At 37.0% G+C, this 21,442-nt stretch overlaps 1 protein-coding gene across 4 annotated transcripts in view; it reads left to right on the forward strand.

Moving 5' to 3' along the window:
* The window catches only part of SLC1A3 (solute carrier family 1 member 3), a 61,659-nt gene that overhangs the window by 16,645 nt on the left and 23,572 nt on the right, over window positions 1-21,442 (forward strand). For 3 of the 4 annotated variants that reach the window (XM_068422381.1, XM_068422383.1, XM_068422385.1), the window contains exon 2: window positions 1,019-1,156. The exons of the other annotated variant lie outside the window; for it this stretch is intronic. In XM_068422381.1, the coding sequence (XP_068278482.1) occupies window positions 1,019-1,156 (138 nt within the window). The remainder of the gene's footprint in view (window positions 1-1,018; window positions 1,157-21,442) is intronic. 4 annotated transcript variants of the gene reach the window in all.

Below are 21,442 nucleotides of genomic sequence, written 5' to 3' on the forward strand. Positions count from 1 at the left end.
ATTGACATCGCTGAAAATTAAAATAAATTCAGTAGAATTTATAGACAGTACAATAAATTCTTTTTGTAGCAGGGTTAATTCTTTGATCCAACTTTCTATACAGCCACAATTAGCACAAATGCCAGTACTAGGCAGTGAGTAAGAACGTGGAGTCAGGAATGGGAAGGAGGGATAGTTGAGTTTCATCATCTGTATGGTTAAGGAGTGTTCCAGATCCTGGCTGGGTATAGAAAACCTACATCAGATAGGTACTAAACCATTTAACATTCAGTAAATTGTAACTAGTTGTGTCAATTAACCAAATAATTAATGAAATAAGCAAATAAAGCAGTCAGTGCCAAGTACAGGACAAAATCTACGAAGTTTTAGCTGAGAATTTAGGCTGCCACATGTCAGCCCATCTATGGCTTCCACTTGTAAATGTATCTCAAGCGCCATTTATCTGTTCCCAGCAAGATAAATGGATCCAGGCATTCCCTTACCTGACTCCCTCAGGCACTGAAACCTACCACTTCATCATCCAGTAAGACTTTCCAACCCCAATTAGCTGCTTCTTTGCAAGTGCCTGTGTTTCTGAAGGTGTGCCTGTGTAAAGCTACTTACCTCCTGATGCTGTGTTGCTGTGTAAAGACCTAACCACATGGGGATTCTCAAATACGTCTGTCCTCATTATCTCATGCAATCTGAAGCACATCTACAGGATCAGGCCCCAGAGAGTAAACAGGCATGGACAAGACTTCTGAAGGTTGGTAGCTAGTATGTATATGCATTGCATATATGATTACACTCAAAATCACAGAAGTCTGAATCTGTTACAGTGAAAAAATAATTTAATGACTTCAGTAGGACTACTCGTAATAGTAGTTGGTATTTGAGAGAGTAAATCAGGAGTGCAATCTGGGGCATAATAAAAACTGCATGTTACAATCAGATACATCAAGTACTCTGCAGATATTCATGTTCAGATGTTACTACTACTTTAGAAGAGTAAGTCATTATATCTTTTCCTTCTCTTCAGGTATAATCCTTGGATTTTCTCTCCGATCATATAAGATGAGCTATCGGGAAGTCAAGTATTTCTCATTTCCAGGAGAACTACTCATGAGAATGCTGCAAATGTTGGTCCTGCCACTAATTGTATCCAGTTTAGTCACAGGTAAAAAAAGAAAACATTTTTTGTTCTTGTAAATAATTTGATAAAAATGCACACACCAAACCATAAAAAATGAACATTCCGTGTCCTAAAAGTGTTATAACCTGCAGAAAGTGATAACTTTGCTACTGCTGTTTAGACACAATGTAACAAAAGGTTTGAATTAATATACAAAAAACCTAAGAGACAATTTCCCCAATTCTAAGACAATCTAACTGTACAAGTTACTATATGTAGCTGCTATGAAGCTGACTCTGTACTCCACTTTCTTCTCTTACTTTCTGAACAGATATTTCCTCCACAATGTCCTATTGTTATCAAAGATAAATATCTCAGAAACATAGTTCCAAGACCCAAGAAAGTTTAAGCTATTGATCGTAGGCAATAACCCATGCCTGTAAACCCAGATCTGTAAAACATTTGTCTACCTCCTAATCTGTCAGCAACAGATTAGAAAATATAGGTGATAGATTGGATAGTTTGGAACAAATTTCATTCTATCAGTTCTCATTTCCTGTCTTCTGGTCAGCAACTCTATTAAGCTTCAAGCCGTCTTTGCTAAGTTGTTCCTTGAGCTAGAGATATTATAATTAATTTCTTATGATGACGTATGCCTTGTCATTCCACCTAAATTTCACGGAAGAGCTCTCAGATTTTTTTATGAATGTTCAGGATGTACCTGTGATGTATTTACCCTATTAATTATCTGAAGAAAAGAAAGCATGGACTTTGGTCTATCAGCAAATCAGTGGTACAGCTTAATCAAAATGGCCCACTGTGCAGTTCTAGGATCTAAACACCTAATACACTACCTTAATTGTCAGAGGATCCAGAGACTATAAACTGTTCTCTATTTCATTGATTTTCAAATAGTTTAAGATCTCCTCTTACAAATGCAAATGAGCATAGACCCCATCTTCACAGAAACCAAAGATAGTATGTATGTAAGCTGTTAATACCACAGCAGAAAACTGGAGTATTCACAGTTACAAAATCATTTGCCTTCACATATTTCAAGGAGAAAGCAAAGCTTGTTTCTATACACACATATTATTATATGGATACTGAAAGCTTAATGCACACTGAAACTAGAGAGAAATTTATGAATCTCATAGGGGAAACAATGACAGATTTTATTCCCAACCAGTGTATAATTCTGTTACATGTCATATCTCCTTGCTGTCTTCTTGTCCCTTTCACCTGCAGAACTCCCTATGTTGGCTGGACACTGATAGAAGAACCATTAAAAGTAGAAAAGGAGAGACACCCTTCTTCAGTGTCAGCTGAGACTGCCACTGCCACTCCATTTTGTAGGATGAGTTACTGCAGGAGAAATTACCTGCTCAGTTCCTTGTAACTCTACACGCATATTGGTTCTCTGAGACAGCTCAAGGCAGAACAGGAAATTAGGTAGATTATCCTATACAAGGATATGAATTCACTTTCAAAATTCTAAGTAGAAACACTTTGTTCAGGTAAAGATCAGCAAATCTACCTTGGAGAGTCACAAGTGTCACAAGGTGCTGACGTTGTGATGAAACAAGCTCATATGCTGTATCACCAGGTCTCGGTAGAGATTTTGTGAAATACCAGAATAGTGAGTTTCCAGCTAATTCTATTCTGAAAAGAATCTTCCATCTATGGATTCAAACAATACCCTTCTTTTTGATACCTTTTTTTTTTTCTTTTAAATTCTTTGGAGCCCTTTATCCTTTTTTTATGCCCTTTTTTCATAACAATAATTTCCTTTATATAATAAGGTTTTTGGTAAAGAGAAATCTTATCTATCTATAGGATTTGTCTTACTATCATACAAGTGCCTTACAACGTTAAGTGGATTATTCTTAGCGTTTCCCTTTGAAGTAGAGATGGTAATTTTCAAGGTGAATAACATTTAGACTTCTTTAGTTGGGCAGGGAATAATCAGAGAAAAATCAATGCAAGTCACAAATGACAGATTTCATTCTTTTTAAAACATTGTTAACTACAACAGGATTATGTCTTTTTTCATGGGATTAAAAGACATTTCCCAGTTTATTGCTAAAAACTGAGGAAAAACTTTTCTACACTGAACAATACCTCATTTAGCGTACAATTTTTTTTAAAAAAGATGCTCTTACGTATTTGCTGCAGAATTCACAAATTCAAGTAAATATACAGGTATTATTATTATACAGATATAATATCTAAATAATAATGACCTATAACCTTTACAGGTGTACTACTGTGCAATTTTATAGATGCTATTGGTTTGGGGTTTTTTGCAATTATAGGATAATACATTTGATATAAGTTTTATGCTTCTCAAGTCAGTCTTAAGAACATGCTTGGCATCCAAGAGCCAAATCTCTTATTTCCTATATTTTGTTTGGCAAAGCAAAGCGGATGATTCTTAACTAACCTCAAAAAGATTCCTCCAGGGTCTTGCACACTGGTAATATAATTGCTTCTTCTGATTGTAAATGATCTGAATAAATATTTTTGCTGTTTGCAGGCATGACAGTCTCCCAGATATGATGTTCTGGGTTTCCATTTGTATTTATGTAAGTGTACTCAATATAACTGGTTATGACAATATCAGAACACATGGTCTCTGAGGTATCAGAAATAGGCTGGGGATGATTACATTGCTTCACAAATTTCGTGAATGTCAAAGCAATTAGAACAATAAAAACAAAGTCATAACTATAGAAGCTATGGGTTGTTACGTAAGTGAAAGATAAATTGAGAAACTGAAGACTTTGCTATAAAGTAAACAGTTCTGATGGTTATTCACAGACTCTTGGGAAAATAAACTATAAAAGGTGAAGTCAGAATAATCAGTCACATTTCTCTGTAGCCTGTTTTGGTACTTTTATGAAAGAAACAATGCAGAATCACATGCAGAGTTTTTTACTCACATTTGCCTTATGACTTACCATTATTTCACATGGCTCAAGCGGGTGTGCAGTTTTCTCCATGAGATTCTTCTGATGTGTATGTTACCAGGCATGTACTGACATCTGCTTGGGAGAAAATAGAGGTTATTTGCATACCTTTCACCATCTTTTACTGTTTACAGGAAAATACAATTATACAAATATCTGTATTCTTCATCTTTTGTGGTTTAGACACAAATTCAGTTGCATACTCTATGCTGTTCTTTATTCTCTACAATATTTCAGATGGGAGAACTCCTAAGTCAGCATTCCCTATCAGTATGTCTTACAAAGTCAAAGGCAAAATTCAATCACAGTATATGGGAGGTAGCATAAATAACCAAAGAAATAGATGAAATTCCCAGAGACACGAGGTTTTGTCCCCAGGCTTTTTCAACAAGTTCATACTACTTACCACTACAAAAACTGTAGAAAGATCTACATATGACGCTTTTGATTTCAGCTATTAAAGGAGTGCAACAAATGGTGACAATGTTAAAAACAAGTATTAGGGAACATGGTCTATCTCCTCACTGAGATAAAAATAAAGGTGCACAAAGTGACTCAAATAATAAAAAAAAACCACAAGTAGAGATCACAATTAACAGCCAAGTTGCAGATGCAGTTGCTTGAACATAATGAAACAAGGATAATATTCAAAGAAACAACTGAACTTGAAATCGTCTCCAAGCCACTCCCTTACATAAGTCAGGAAAAACGCAGGATCTGGGTATGAATAGATTCAACTGCTGAAAAGCCAGATTTTGCCCAAAGCAACTTATGGATATAAAATGTGGAAAACTAATGCTGTGACATGTTGTATAACCTTAGGCAAGTCGTGTTTCCCTTTTATATTTCTGCTTTCTTTCTCCTTTCAGATGTAGTGCTCGTGAAGTTTTTTTGTAGCTACTAGGCAGAAAAGAAGATGACTATATGGGATGGAAATTTTAATGGAGACATGTAGATTAAATTGTCACAGCTCAGCAGATGCGAAGTATATGGATATTTTAGGTATATCACTGTAGAGATGGAAATAAACTTAACCAAATAATTACAGCACAAATGGTATATGAAGCCACCACTAAGACAGTTGCTATAGAAATATGACACCCAAAGCTACCTAGTGACTGCTTGCAGCTAGCTGTGATGATATCACCAATAGTCAGATATGCATAAATGGACCTTTTTTTTTTTACCAGCTACAAGTGTTTAACAGGAATGTGTTAGCGACAAAGTTTAAAAAAAATTCTCCTGAAGTTAGCATATGGTGTAATGGATGTAAACTGGGTTGTATGACAGGGAGCCATGATACAATGGCACAGCCTCTCACAGCCAGATAGCAGCTGTACCCAGTCTTCTCTAAAGACATAATTCTAGAAAATAATAGTCTCATGTTATTAAATTTAAGAAATTAAGTTTTATATTTTCCTTTCTGATATTTGGAATGAGGCAGTAAATGACTCATCAAGTGTAACTGGATGCACATGCTATTAAATCTTATTAAAACACTTATCCTCCAGTAAATTATTAGCATTTTTCATTTTGATAATTGTAATGTCATACAATACATGATTTATTAACATATGAAATTAATAGCAGTAAACATAAAGGGCCAGAATTTTGAATTCACTCATCCTAAGCCCTCACATCAGAGCACACAATAGGAAGGTCTCATAAAGAGACCCATGCATCACCTCTTCAAAAAAGAGGCTGGAAATCCATCCTGTGACTAGGTTTGTGGAAGCAGCAGCCATACTTCATGAAATCTCTATGTAGTTCCAGTGTTCTCCTGTCTACTCACTGACAAGTCTGCTGTGGAAAAAAGACTATCATCACTTACTACAAGGTCCCAGGTGCTGTCTCATATCAGCCACAAATGTTCATGGTAATTTTAACAAATGGAAAGTCTCTCATTCAGCAGGATTCCAGAGAGGGGAACACATGCTGTGGAGCCAGCATTATCCTTCCCCCAGCAAGAAAATGGAGGGGCCTAGCAGTAACTCCCTTTAATTCATTCTGGTAGAACAGACCTATAACCAGGGCCTGTGCAACATCTTGAATACTCACAGTAAAGCTGGAAGTCAAAAATGTTAACAGAAGTCAGTCTTACTCTTCTGTATTGCACTTTAAGAAATATAGCATGAAAAGTAAGAAACAATTAGGCAGTGTTTGCTCAATTTAGCTGGTCACCAGAGCAATGAACCCATTTTCCAAATTCTAAAAATTGGAAATTTTCTGATTTTTCCCAGAATTCTCTGATTTTTGCATGTCCTAAAGAAATTATTTTAGAAGTCAAAGTAATCAAAACTCGTTTGGAAAGTTTTATACTGAGTTCAGGATAGGATCTCTAGTTATAGGCAAAAGAAGAGAACTGACAGATTCTCTATGAGTGAAGCACCTTTTGGATTGCCAGCGTATTTGAGCTGCCTGTATATTTGTACTGGAAGCTTTCTACGGAGGAACTCTATAGATATCTCCTACAGTGGTAAGCCTGCTATGAGTCACCAATCCATGAACATCCTAAGAGTGTGCTATTTTTTTACTTATGTCTTTCTTTTAATACATAAAATGTTTTTTAAAAAGTAACTTACTTTCCTTTTTAGGTAACTCTTCCCTCTTTCTCCCCCACCCAATACTATATAAGCATATCAATGTTGTAAAAGCTGAATTGCATGGCAGCTTTAATTTTATGCGCTTCTACATTTCATGCACACATCAGTTTATGCGTTCATATAGGTATTTACTTATGCAATTTGCATAACTGGACGACAGTGCTATTTAATTTGATCATCCAAATACTTTTTTCCACAAATAAAGGAAAACTCATGCTTTGATTTGTGTGTCTCCGAACCCAAGACTGGCTAAAAATGTGGGCATGCAAGTTACTAAGTTTGTAAAGATCCAGTCATCTTGTAAATGGATTTCCTATAAGGAGAAAGAAACAACCAAAGAATTATTACTAGTGTTGATCCAGGTTCTGCAACAATTTCAACTCAAGCTAGCATCTGTATGGTAGATTCAAACCAATAGCAGCTAAAAATATATAAACATGAAACTTTATACACATAATTACTTTAAACACCTGCTCTTCACTACCTGTATTACTGTATAAAACAAATGTGTATTAAGTCTGGCATATAGGCTCTAATAACCATTATTTAGACAGGCACTCAAAGATGAAAAAATTGGAATCTTCTTATACTGTTCCCTCCCCAGTCTTTAAGGGAATGTGGGCATGATAAGTTTAATAATTATGTCACGTAATTCTAAAGTATTTTGGAAAAAAGCTTTTAAAAGTTAAAAAAAAGAGTTTTAAGTAGCATGCAGCTACATTTTGGAAAATGAATAAGAAAAAAAAGGTAGGTTGAAAACTATTCAGCACCTAGAAACATAAATTTTCAAGTCAACACACAAAAAGAACTATGTGCAAATTCAATGTGTGTTGGCAATCAATTTAACTATGATTTCCTGAATGTTTCCTGAACAAGTTTTTGCACAGACAGTGCTCCAAGAGGAAACAAACTGTACCAAGCTGGAAGTCAGAATGCATTGTGCAAGGCATGGATGTTAGAAAATCATAATGAAATGTCATACATATTTGTACAATAAATACAACTTTGGGTGGAAACTCTTACTCAGAAAGTGCTATATATCTTAATCTATGCAAATACTAAAAGCAAGGAGCTACAGGAAGGATAATAAAATGAAACACATCTCACTTCTGAACCATTTCTGAAACAATTTTGCAATAGGAAATACACAGCAATCTATCTTCACAAGAGCCTGAGAGAACAATTCTAAGTGAGCACAGATCCCACTAAAAATTAAAATGCAGTAAGAACAGAGATGAAATTCCTGCATATAATGACAAACTGTAAAAAATGAAATTTGATTATACCTTAAAAGAGAAAACCTAAGCATGATGTACAGCATCCAAAAGCAGAAAGTATGCAGCAGTGTAGTGTTTGAAGTCTTAGTCTCTGCAAGCAATAATGCACAAACAGCAAGGGTGTTCAAGAACAAAGTCTGCAATAATTAAAGACAGCAAAGAACCCCTCTAAAATAATTCAAGTTTGCTAGAAGCCCTTAATTAAAGGCTGATTTAAATTTCATTGCAAAATATACCTTTTCTTAGTGGACCACTGCTTTTAGTTGTTTCACAAAGTATTAAATAACAGGTTGTTACACACTGTTATTCAGTTTGCATTCTGCATAAGATTCTGACTGAGCTGATAAAATGTAACAACCTTCCATCCACAAAGACTTAGTTTTGTTTTTCATCTTGGTTCAAGTGCATAACATCAAGACTTCGCTTGTTGACAGGCCAGTCACTGACAAAACAAAAAGCAAAAACTATTTGGAAGAACATGTAAGAGTTAAGGCATCTTGCCTGAGCACTGATGGACCGTTGTAAATCCACACTCTCTCTTTATTAACATTTCTATTTTAACTAAAGGCAGAAGGACTAAAAATATCTTAGGGACAACTCAAAACAAATTTCTGAGTTTAATACAAACAGGTACGAATTGGTTACAGAAAACCAGCACACAGGAAAATTAAAAAACTGAAAAATACTACAAAATGTAAAATTAGCTACATTAGATTGTAAATGGAAAAGACTTCATTTTGTGTTTTGTACAGCAAAAAGTCCAAAATGCAAAACCAAGTCTTCTCAGCATTTTGGGAATTAGGACACTGAGATCAAGCATTTTATTCAGGATATTGAAGACGGAAACTGTAAAGAATGATGTTTTCAATAATTAAAGGGGAACATGCTACACCTATACTACACCTAATCACAAGCTCTCAGTTGGCCATTAGTACACAGGCAAGAGTTCTCAAACTCACTGTGAACAGTCCGGAGAAGGAGACAGGGCTTGTTAGTGGAATGCAGTTCTAGTGAAATGCAAGGAGGGATTAAACAGACTACGACTTTTTGGCTTGAAAAAGATAGAACCATGGAAGATCACCATAAAAGTCCGTAGAAATCATGAATCATTAGTAGAGGCTTAGATGGAGTAACAACTTATTATTATAGCTCATCATTATTTTTCATAATAGAGGAAATATGGGGTGTCCAATGAAATAACTAGGGAGCACATTTATAATAAAGAAAAGTACTTTTCACATAGCACACAATTAAATTGCATTGTACAGTGCCACAAGCCAGATGTTAATAGTTTCAAAATGAAACTAGAGAGTTCACAGCTACAGCCATCATTGACTATTAAATTTGGGGAAGTAGCAATTTATGAAGGCCCTAGTCCCCACTGGTGGCTAGATGCAGGGAGGGCAAGGAAGGGCAGTGAATGCTACATTTTTCTGTTTCTCATAGTCTTTCAGTAAGAATCTGTTGTCAGGTAGAGCTGAAGACAAAGAAGTGGGTTGGCTGACCATCGGGCTAACTAATTTCCCACAGGTTTATGTTGTTGTTGCACTCCATAGAATTTTGTACCAAATTTAAGGGGCCTCTCTGTTTTCACCTGTTAAGATTTCACCTACCCATTGCTCTAAGGCGATGTTTCCTATCAATAGTTTCAGCTTTCTGACACATATAGCTCTTTCAGCAGCCAGTTCAAAAAAAAAAAGGAAAAACTCTTCCAGGGTCTGAGAATCATCTCACCTTCAACAAATGTAAATTCACTCCATTGACATGAAATTAGACTTAAAAATAAAAAAGGTAAGACAAACCATATGTCAAGAAAGAAGGAAAGAACAATGCACAACAATATCAGCAGCTCTTAATTATGCCACTCTTGGGAAGTTGACAAAAAACAACAGTATAAGAGCTGTATCAAAGTATGACAAAGAACAGCCTGAAAACTTGTGAAGAAAAGTTACACCCAGAGATAGTCAGTTCCTCGTCAGTTTGTCTTTGCTATAACTGCCCATGAAGATCAGAAGATTCTAATCAAGAAAGTTCCTGATGCAGCGTTTTGGGGACTCCAGCAACATTACTGGGAGTTCTTGCACACCAGCAGAAGTAACACGTATCATCCTTTCATCAATGCTGTAAAATCTGACAGACAAAAAGTAGTTCTGAATCACTGCATCAGCTACACAGATCATTGCAGAAGGACCAACTGCAGACCAAACTACACACAAAAGGTTGTCATCTTTCAGAAACAGGAGAGTGTAATACCATCATCATTCCTCTACCCTTGTTTGCACCCCTGATTTTTTTTCCATGTTTTGATAATAGGCAGTTGTTGACCTATGATATATTATTTCCCTTTAATTCTCAAAATTAATTGCTGTATCTGCCACATGCTGTCCTTCAGTCCTGGATTTGGATTATAAACTTCTATAAGGCAGATACATCATTATCATCATTACTGGAGGCAGAGATACAGAATACTTGTCTCTTGATAGCACTGCTAGATGCCCCACCTGAGTTCTGAGCAATGGAGAACAAGGAAAGTCACTGTGCACCACAAGAGCTACAGGACTCAAGCCTTGGGACTGGGTTCCAGTAAGGTAGTGGATTCTCCGGAGGAGGAGGAAGGCTGCCCAGCTAATTGTTCATCCTGGTATCCAGCTGCATGACACAGCTTTCACTGGTGATGGAGGATAAGAAGGAGAAAACAGAGACACTCAGGACAGAAATCTCTAAAGATTTGTTGAGACTACAGATAAGGATCAGTAACATCTGGGATCTGAGCTGCATGTTAGAGAGTCAGATAGCATATCCTGCATCAGCTACAATTCCTTTCATCCAGACACTCCTGTTAGTGCATTTTTTTTTTCCTTACTTTCTCTTCCAGGCTGTTTCTGAATACATTCTACATCCTCCAGTTCAGACCTTAAGAAATGAATGCAACAAAAAATAAACAATGCTGTTGCATATGGCATGGAGAGTATCTCCAAAGATATCACTGGAAATATTTAAGAGCTTGTCTGGTTGCTAGGAATTGTTTTCCAATTTCATCATAGTTCCTTTTCATAGTTGCTAACTTTTCACAGAGGTGTGGCTGGCACAGGGTAAAATACCTTTTCCTCATTTCTTTGTGTGATGTTATCGCCAGATGAGTGCCTGAGGCAGCTGTGAACATGACAAAATGTTTGCTGAAACCTAGAATCTCCTTACAGAATTGCCAGCCTGTTTTAATTTGGTGGAAAGTCTCTCGATGTGAACTTTCTCAGGCTCACACAGTCTGATCTGCTTTTCTTCATGCAAGTGAGTCCAGGGTGCTGTTATACTGCTGAAGTGTGATGCAAAACTCTTGTAACATACCACCAGTCCCAGAAATAACTGGGTTTTATGGTGATGGCTTATTTTAGAAAGCATCACTTTTGGCACTGCCTCAGATATTTCACTTGGGCCACCTGGATGACACTTTTCCCCATTTACACAAGGGCCGTTTCCTTTGATTCTCTCTAGGACTTGATCTTCCCAGGTTTAACTGGATGATGCCACTGATACCACAGTGAAGTTAATTCAATTTACCGAAAATCCCATCTGCGTACCTCATGAAGGTAGCAAGTGCCATCTGAATTTGAGAAATGGGGAAAATAAATTCCTACAGGCCCCTACTTCTTCTCAAGGTTGGCCTTTCTTGAGTGGCCTGTCTCAGTGTTTCTCAGGTCAACAATTTTGTATATTTAGCACTTCTGATCTTGGCCAAGAGCTCATCATTGTAGAGCATGGCATTTCCGTCTGAAAGAGAGACGTGCAATCAGTACACAGATTCCTCAGAGGTTTGTACACTTAGCAAAACAGCGCAGTTCAGTACACCACAAGCTTTCAGTTCCTGCTATTGAGAAGACAAGTTATATCTAGCAAAAAGGCAAGAAAAGCACCTGGGGTGGCAAGCTCTTAAATTTTGGTTCCTTGGCTTACCAGATACAAAAGTTCCATGTATTCTTTCTATTGATAGTATCTTGAAAGGACCTTTTTCTCTGCAGGAGCATATCAAAACCAGATATGTCAATGTTGATCTACAAAAAGAAGTAAAAGCTACTAGGATACAGAAAGACTTGTGCACAAAAAAGTCTCATTATTTATGGGGCCATATCATGTGGGAAGTGAAAAGATAAAATTCTTTACAGTTTCACACAATTGAATAGCAATTCAGTTCTAATACTGAGTAAGAAACATGCAAATAAGGAAAACAGTTGAGTGCTCAACTCCCATGCCAACAGAAGCTTTCAGATCTTAATGTTATTCTTAAAGACCCATCATCTCTGGAAGTCAAGTATCAAAGCATATTAAATTCCTGGCCCCCTGGTTGTGAAGAAAAGCTCAAAAATAGATCCTGACTATATTCTGAAAACTCAAGAGTCACATAACAAAGAGCACTTACTTGAAAAAAATATTGAGTTTTAGGTTATTCCAGTATTTGGAGAGCATGACTTGTAATTACTGAGCAGTTAAGAGTTATCAGATCTGGTATTTAACTTTAAGCAATGTTCATTTTCTCTACTTCACTGAAGAGTTTGAAGGGCTTCAAGCGTGTCACAAGTTATGAAGAGTTTTTTGGACTAAGTACGTTAACACAAACATTTATTTAGATGCCTCAGTTAAGCACATTTTCAGGATCAGGCTTCAGTTTTTAATAATTATATGCTTAAAGAGAACTAACTTCAGATAATTACACCTTTTCATCCTCAGACAACTGTACCACCAGCTCTTCTCAGTGACATCCCTTCACAGGACAAGGGGCAATGGGTGCAAGCTGGAACACAGGAGGTTCTGCATAAATATGAGGAAAAACTTCTTTACGGTGAGGGTGACCGAACACTGGAACAGGCTGCCCAGAGAGGTTGTGGAGTCTCCTTCTCTGGAGACATTCAAAACCCTCCTGGACGCGTTCCTGTGTGATATGGTCTAGGCAATCCTGCTCCGGCAGGGGGATTGGACTAGATGATCTTTCGAGGTCCCTTCCAATCCCTAACATTCTGTGATTCTGTGATTCTGTGACCAGCTCCTTACAGGTGGTAATTAAGAAAAAGAATAATACAGCATAGTACTAGAAGTACACTATTTGGTCTAGAATTAACATACTGATGCTGATTCTTTCCTTCATAAACAGCTCTCTTATTTTCTCTTTACTCGTATGCAAAGCTAAATACTTACTTTATTTTGCCATTCCACCGCCCACTTCTAACTTAGATCTGAATACTTAGATAATATCAGAGATTCTTCAGTGAATGTAATTTCTTTTCAGAGCTAAAGAAAAAATAGGTTTGGTCAAGAGTTCACCTAATGAATGGCTATTTCATTAACGAATACATTCTTACACTGAAAATCAGCTTTGTCCAATATTTCCAATTGCAGTATGTCTTAACTCCCCAAACCCCGAAAACAAAGTTAAAGAACATCAGCTTACTAAGCCTGGCTAATATCTGTCTCAAGGCTAATGAAGCCATGAAAAGGGCCTGCATCCATAGAGAAAATAAAGCTTTCAAATTCAAGATGGGATGTTTAATAGTTCATTAAAAAGTAAATAGGCTTCTTTTCTGTTCTGCAGAACATCACAGTCCAATAACAACAGTGATCTGAAAAAAAGCCTCTTTCATCTGTTTAGTTTAAAATCATCTGATATTTTCTTTGGTACCTCAGACATCTCATAGAAATTCATATCCTCAATCCTGCCTGCTAGCAGATGATGCCCAGATGGCAACTGTGTGACACTTGAATTGTGGAAGCCAAAATCTATTTTTCAGCCGTACTTAGCACTGTAACATCCTGGAAAAGAGTTGAACATATTATTAAAAAGCACTGATTGCTACTGTCAGACATTCCAGAGGAAGTCTTAACTTCTTTCCATTGCCTCCTACAAGCCTGTAAGCTGGAGAAACACAAAGCAAAATATGTACAGCTTTGATGTTGCAAGGCTGTAACTGAATCGGTGACCCAAAGTTCAAGAGGTCACCGAGACAAAGGAGAGAAAAGAGGGAAAACAAAAGCCTGTTCACATGAAACTCCAATTCCACACTTTCGTAATGAGTTCTCAAAACAGCCTTAACATCATTAGTAAATTGTGAAAAAAATCTCAAATTATAATGACAATTTAAAATGTAACAGACTAATTGCAGCTAAAGTAATGACTCCTTAGTAAGCATACGGCATATTACCAAAGGACCTTAAACTCACAAATAGGAAGCATTTTTTTCCTAAAGTTGATTTGATTGTTACTCATTAAATTCTTGGGAGGGGTTTAGGGTGTAATTAAATTACTATTTACTCCGATGGCCCATAAAAAAATGGAAAAATGCTTATGATGTTATCCATTAGGATATTCTTATTTATTATTAAGATATTAACTTATAGATTATAAGTGGTGTTTTAAAAGGCTGCTTGTTCATAAATTTTTAAATGTCTATACAAATTTTTTCAAATTATGTCTGCATCAGATCCCATACTCTTTAAATAGACTTTACCGTATTTGATAAAGGAAATCTCAGGTTGTTTCTAGATTCTTTATTAAGATTCATTTTTTGATGCCATATACAACTTCATATGCAGAATTTTTCTTAGCAAATCCAAGGTAATATGATTCTTTGAAAAATGAGAATATAAAACTACTCTCTATTGCCAAATTAGTTACTGTTCTGCAATTTCTAATGCGAATAATTACTTAGAGACATGAAGGAGTTCCATGCATTTCCTTTTGACACGGATATTTAATACTATGTAGTGGTGCACCTTATTTGTACCTGAACTATCAGAAGGACTGATGCCCCACTATACTAGGTCCTGCACCAAAGTCAATACTATATTGGGGTAATGTGTTTGAGGACAAACCTCCCCAGATTGAGAAGATGTTATGTCGACATTGCTGACTTCACTGTGGTAGATAGATAACTGAGCTAATTTTATATCAATATGGGGAGCAGGATAGCAACAGCAGCATAGTGCTGCATTCAAAGTGATTTATGTTGCTTCATGTGAATGCAGATAGCACTACAACTCGGCAGAAATTAAAATTATACTTGAGATGTGAGAGCAGAAAAGTCAGCAAAGTGCGAATCCATCAAGAACAGCCCTTGGAAGCACACATATTGTTGCAAAATAGTACAAACTGAAAAAATGCTTGGCCCATGGGAAGAAATGCAATAAACTAAAAGGACCACAAGAACATGTAAACACCAGCAGGGTGTGTGTAACATAGACAAAAAGGAAAGCGACAGCTTCATGAGCAGCTCAGATAAATTCGCTAGAAGATCAATGGATAAAACTGCAGCAGATGAATGAACTGCTAGCTTGAAAGCAAAATGAAAATGTATCACTTTTAAGTTGGACACAGAGGCACCAATCAGTGTTGTGTCACTGAGAAGATTTCTTAAAAGAAAAAAAAAAGACAGAGCAATTTTCATTATTAGTGAACCTGGTACAAGGATAGATAGGAGCTACTGCAACAACAAAAAATATGTGCGATTCTTTAGTGAGTGGGCAGTTACTAGAGTCACTTCAGATTACTCAGAAAAATCAAGTCTTGTTGAACGTATCTAAAGGCAATGTCACACTGTTCTTTTCCAAATTACCTTAACATTGCTGAATTAGCAAAGAAAGATGATCTCAGGAGTTTAAAAATTGTGCTAAAATTAAAATTCCAAGTAGAAATCCAAAGGCCAGGTTGCTACCAGATGCATTAGTAACACACTACCATTAGTTCAAATCTTAGTTGAGTCAAATCCAACTGGGCAAAGCTTCTTTCCAAATGATGGCTGCCGCATGAACTCTATAAAATTAACTTAACTAGTGTCAGATCCTAGTGGACAATCATCTGAATAAAAGACACTATCACTGCAATAGACTCTGCTATTGGCATTTTTAGTGAAGAAGACAAGAACTGGCTGACCAACAATACTGGATTACATTTTGAGTGAGAAGGTGATGCCTCCAGCATAGAGCTGTGAAAAGTTACAGATCAATACAATCCCACACCCCAAATCCCATGTCATTTTGCACACAGAGAGAGATGTGTCTCTATCTTTTTTTAGACAGGCAACCTTAATTTTGTAGTCTTTAAATCTTGCACATCTCTGACTAGAATTATGCTTACTTCATTTTTCTAGCAATTCAACAGAAGTGTCTCTTCAGAGATCTGTTACATACTGAAGATGCAAAAGCAAATGCATTTTTACATTAGACTGCATTACTAGCTACTGTTCCTTTAAGGATACCACTAATCTCACATCTGTATTCTTAAGTATGTCATAGTGTTTTTTCAGTAGCAGCTAAAGTAGATCAGGACTGATTTAGCATAGTAAATAGTTTACAGCTTCATCACATGGTATACAGCCAATCAGATAACAGAAGCACTGTATATTTGTGGAAGGTTGTTTAATAAGCACAGCACATACAAAAACACGTCTTTGAAGGACTCCAGGCACAGTATGCCAAAACTCAGACCAGCATTTAGCAGATTAAAAGCTTCCACATGTATTTTAAGAAATTGTATTATGGATTTTTATGGACCACTAAGTAATGTGCTTAACACCATCCAGAAGGCAAAGGTATCTTTATCAGTGGTATCTTGCCAGGATGCGGTGCGTTTCATGTTTAAAGTAGATACTTTTGGCAATATGTTCAGAATAAGTGAAAAGTAATATTTTCATCCTTGGGGAATAGCTGCTTCAGTAGAAGTCTTACAACTACTAGCATATTTATTTCAGTCTTGTAACAACATGTCCTGTAGGATTCAAGCTAACTTAATGTGCTTTGGCTTATCAGATACCACAATGAACTTTTTTCCTAATTAAACTGAAATAATTTACCATGTTACATTATGGTTTTTCTTAAGCAAATGTGCTCATTTTTTCACTCCTGATACAGAAAATAAGCAGCTTTATGCTCAACAGAAGAATTGCATTTCCAGGAAAGTTTAGTCCAAATGTCTGGACATAAAAGGATGTCTTTTTAGAATTGCACTGTGCAGGTAGCAACAGTGTTTTGTTACAAAAAAAAACTGTGAGCTGCTATTTTCTGTGTTCCTGGGTCTCTGATTCTTGGCTTGAAGACAGTCAGTCCTTTGTACTCTGTTATTACAATGAGGTAACCAAAGAAAAGTCTCTTGGTTTGAGGCTGTCAGCTGTTACTAATCACTGCTCCATGGCTTGCTGTGAATCCCTGCTTGCCTCTCCCTCCTGCTCTGCTTAACACACATAAAGAAGATAAATTACTCCCTAGTTTCCCTTCAAAAAGCATATTGTTTGGCACATTCCAATACTGTGAGCAAAAGATGGAATAATGCGAAGAGTTAAATGGGTATCTAAACAGCCCCACAGCAAGGTCCTTCTCAGGCAGATGTGAGTTTCAGGAAATGTACTTTCCTACTAGTTCTCCAAATGTATTCTGTTATCTTGCAAACCTGAAAACTAAATCAACTATACTTTTCAGAACAGGAGAGTATATTACTGCAAGAGGTGTCCTGTAGTAATGCAAATATTGCTGACACTCAATAAATGCAGCATCTAAGTGTACCATATTTACAAATTTCATTTTACTGGGAGGTGTAATACTTTGGTATCTATAAATTATTTAGCAACAAGTATAGTCTGGGGTGGTTTATGGAATCCTACACTGCCGTCACTGAGTGACACTGTCCTGATACAGAGAAGAATTTTACAGGAAGAAAAATCAAGTTATGTGTGCATGGAAACAAGCAAAGTAAGAAGTGAGAAAGGCTGTAGAATACCCTTACCATGAAAACAGTTAGAGTAAAAATAACAACTGATTTGAACCTCAAGCTCAATACATTTCTAATCTAGACTACATAATATATTTGCCTGCTGTTTCAGAATGCTATACTTGATGGCCTAGGAAATACTTTCCAGCATAGATTATGCTCTTAATTTTCTGTAAGATAACAACTAATCTTGATGCACTGAAACCAAGCAGAGTTTCATAAAGTGAAGTTATTCCACTGAAAGAGCAGTATCAGTGATGAATAACAACAAAATGGTCTTTCATTATTCATGGTTAACTGAAAGATAAAAATCACTGTAAAGCCACTAGAGATTATTTGGTTCTCTACCATTTATACCAGTCAGTGATGTTCTGACATTATCTTACCATGGTTTCACAAACATTTTCCTTCTAATGACTAAACTGTGGCTGGAAGAGCATGTGTTTGCAGCCAAGAGGATGAAGGATGAAAAAATATGGTCAGTTACAAAATATTTTCCCTTAACAAGAGTTAGAAAGAGATAGAGGAAATACATTTGAAGCTAGCACACATTACACCTATTTGCTACCATGTTTTTACCCTGTTTCTGTCAAGAAATATGGGACCGACAGAAAGAGTACAATGTTCAGTTTGTATTCCTTTTGCACTTGCAAAAGCCTTCAGAATGACTGAGGGGTATCCAGCATCCACATTCAGGTATACTTCAAAACAAGTGCTCTATGAATAACAGGAATAAGTACATATGGCAGTGTTAGGTTAGCGTCCTCTAGAAAAGGTATTTTTTCATCATATACAACCTTTCTCCTCACTGTAGTAGTGGAGAATCCACAAAGAAAGCTACATCTCTTTATTTAAGTGCTTTTGTGGACTCTTCTACACATTAAGTCCCACCTTTCTGTTAAAGTCTGTGATTTCTCTGATTCACTCATGCAGTGAGATTTTTTTCTTACATGTAACACGAACATGTGTGTATCTTCACATGGGTATATTTTTACGCTGATTTTTTTTTGAAGGCAGTACTCGTTTGAGTAGCTGTGGCCCTCCAGAGCTCTTCTGAGCCCAGGTGCTCTTTCACACATCCTTGTTTTTTCCTTGTCATCAAATGGTGGATGGTGTTTGCTCAGCTATCTGGTGAGAACAGAGCCAGCTTAAAAATAAGCAGGGGGAAGTGAGGAATGCTTAACTTGCTTTCGCTGCCACCAAAGAGCAAAGGATGCAGTTTAACAATACAGCCAACATGAAGTAATGGCAAACTGCTGCCAAAATGCTAGTTTTCTGCCCCCAGATATGCTATCCTGCTCCCCTTGTACAAGTTCTGGCATTCACATGACACAATTCTGAGGTTGTTCAGAATGACAAACTGGCAGAAGAACTAACCTTACAAAACCCAGAGTTAATAGTTTTCCAGTGGCAAGGAATGGGGCAGGACTGCAAAGCTGTGGGGGCAGGTCTGCTCCTTTAGGAGCCACTCTTAGCCATTTAATTGGCTCAATGAATTGTGTTACTGTACCCCAGCCATGGGTTTCATTAGTCAGCTTGGCTTGATCACGGTCATGTAATTTTGGATCAAATACAATTACTAATTCTCCTGTGAGATATTTTTCCAATGTTCTTAATGGACCTCGAAAAACTAATAAAATATCTAATTTCATTATTTAAATTTCCATCTTCAAATAAGGATAAGTTAAACTGAGATTTGGGGGCAGCTTGTCCTATCAGTTTTTGCAAAAAGGCATACAGACCTATATTTCAGGCATGTATTTTATGTAGCTTCAGGAAGTCATTAGCTGTATTGATTTAATATTAGTTAACTTCACCAATGTATACAGTTTTTTGAAAATATTGTTTAGGTTTTTTTCTTTGCAATTTTGTTCTTTTACTGCTACTGCTATTAAAAATATTAATCAGAGTTTGGATCTGATTTTGTGAAGGGCTCAGCTGTCAAAGCTTTAAATATTATTTAACTTTTGTTTTCTGGGAATGCTCAGCACCACTCAGGACATGCTCAGCAGCTATCAGAATAAAGCTCTAGAGCTTAATCATGTTAATTAAACTCAGGCAATACTTCCACTGTCTTTCCCTAACTATTGCTTTTCCTTAGATTTTTTTTTCTGTCAGCATATTTTACTGTGGCCTTGCACAGTGTTATTCATTTCCACAAACCCTCATCAACATACACAAAAGGGATTGTTCTCATGGTGTCACACTGAGAGTTTACTCATCACACAGTGCTTAGTGGATGTAGGGGGTTGGGAGTAGCCCATTTAAGACTGCTTCATTAGGAGAGTGCCAGACAACCTTAAAGAAACAAAATTAGGGCAACACTCCTGAGTCAACAGTTGCCATTATTGCTGTTCCACCATAGAAGTCCTTAACAAGCAGCTGAAGTTTCCTAATGAAGAGACTACAAAAAATAAACAGGAAAATAACTAGCAATAAAAAGATGCTCTGTTCATAATGCTTTGTTTTTAAAGACTGAGTCCAAAACATCTAAGGGAAATTTATATAAAAATCTACATTAGCAAGGAAGTGCCATCAATTCAGTTCTAATATGTTGAATAAGGAAAGAATTACTAATGATCACAGAAATCCTCTCTTTTTTATTTCCAGTAGTCAATATGCATGAGGACCTGAATGCAGTTTGCTCTACACAGTCATTCAGAACTGGTTCATCATTTTGTGTATCTGCAACAACATATCACTACGTCTCAGCTGGATTCTGACATAGAGGCGTTCTGCCATATGCCCACAGATGGTAGTCTCACGCCACTGGCTCCTCAGCCAAGTGCCCGCACCACGGCTCCGAAACTGCGTTTCCTCTTGTACTGAGCAGAATTACTACTATCCTATGTGGAGCGGCTAAGGACCCTGGGTTTGTCTAGGTTGGAGAAAAGGAGGCTGAGGGGCCACCTCATGGCTCTCTACAGCTTCCTGAGGATGGGAGGTGGAGAGAGAGGTGCTGGTCTCTTCTCCCTGGTACCCAGTGATAGGACACGTGGGAATGGTTCAAAGCTGGGCCAGGGGAGGTTTAGACTGGACATTCGGAAGCATTTCTGTACCGTGAGGGTGGTCAAACCCTGCAACAGGCTTCCTAGAGAGGTGGTCGATGCCCCAGGCCTGTCGGTGTTTAAGAGGCATTGGGACAGTGCGCTTAATAACGTGCTTTAATTTTTAGTCATCTCTGAAGTTGTCAGGCAGTTGGACTAGATGATCGTTGTAGGTCCCTTCCAACTGAACTATTCTATTCTACATTTAAATTTTTCATCATTATGCATCAAAAACAATTTTAAAGAAACAAAAAGTTAAAAATATTGTGGGAAAAATGATAGATTTTCTTGTTATAAACACAAGAATTTTAGTGTAGGCAAGCAAACACATAAACTTCTTATTTTTTCCAAGTTTTTAAAGGGCAGCAAAAAGATTTCAGAAACAAGGACCTTCAACGTGAAAAGCAGAAGCTGAGCATTTTAACTGTTTTCAAACTGAAATTATATACATGCATATACTTACATGCACACCCCCTCCCCGCCATGACAGAGTCTCGCTTCCTCTGAAAAATTATAAAATCACTGAAGGTACTAGGATCAGTCCTAAGTTGTGACTGTTTTTTTTAGGAAAAGCAAAAGAAAATGAATCTTGCTACTTGCCCAGTTCTTCAGTGGCATACTACTTACTGTTGAGTGTAAAGAAAAAGATCCCATTTAAAAACTGCTAGTTATGGGCCCCTGATTTGGCCA

Source organism: Nyctibius grandis, chromosome Z, assembly GCF_013368605.1.
Source record: "Nyctibius grandis isolate bNycGra1 chromosome Z, bNycGra1.pri, whole genome shotgun sequence".
NCBI classification, from domain to species: domain Eukaryota; kingdom Metazoa; phylum Chordata; class Aves; order Nyctibiiformes; family Nyctibiidae; genus Nyctibius; species Nyctibius grandis.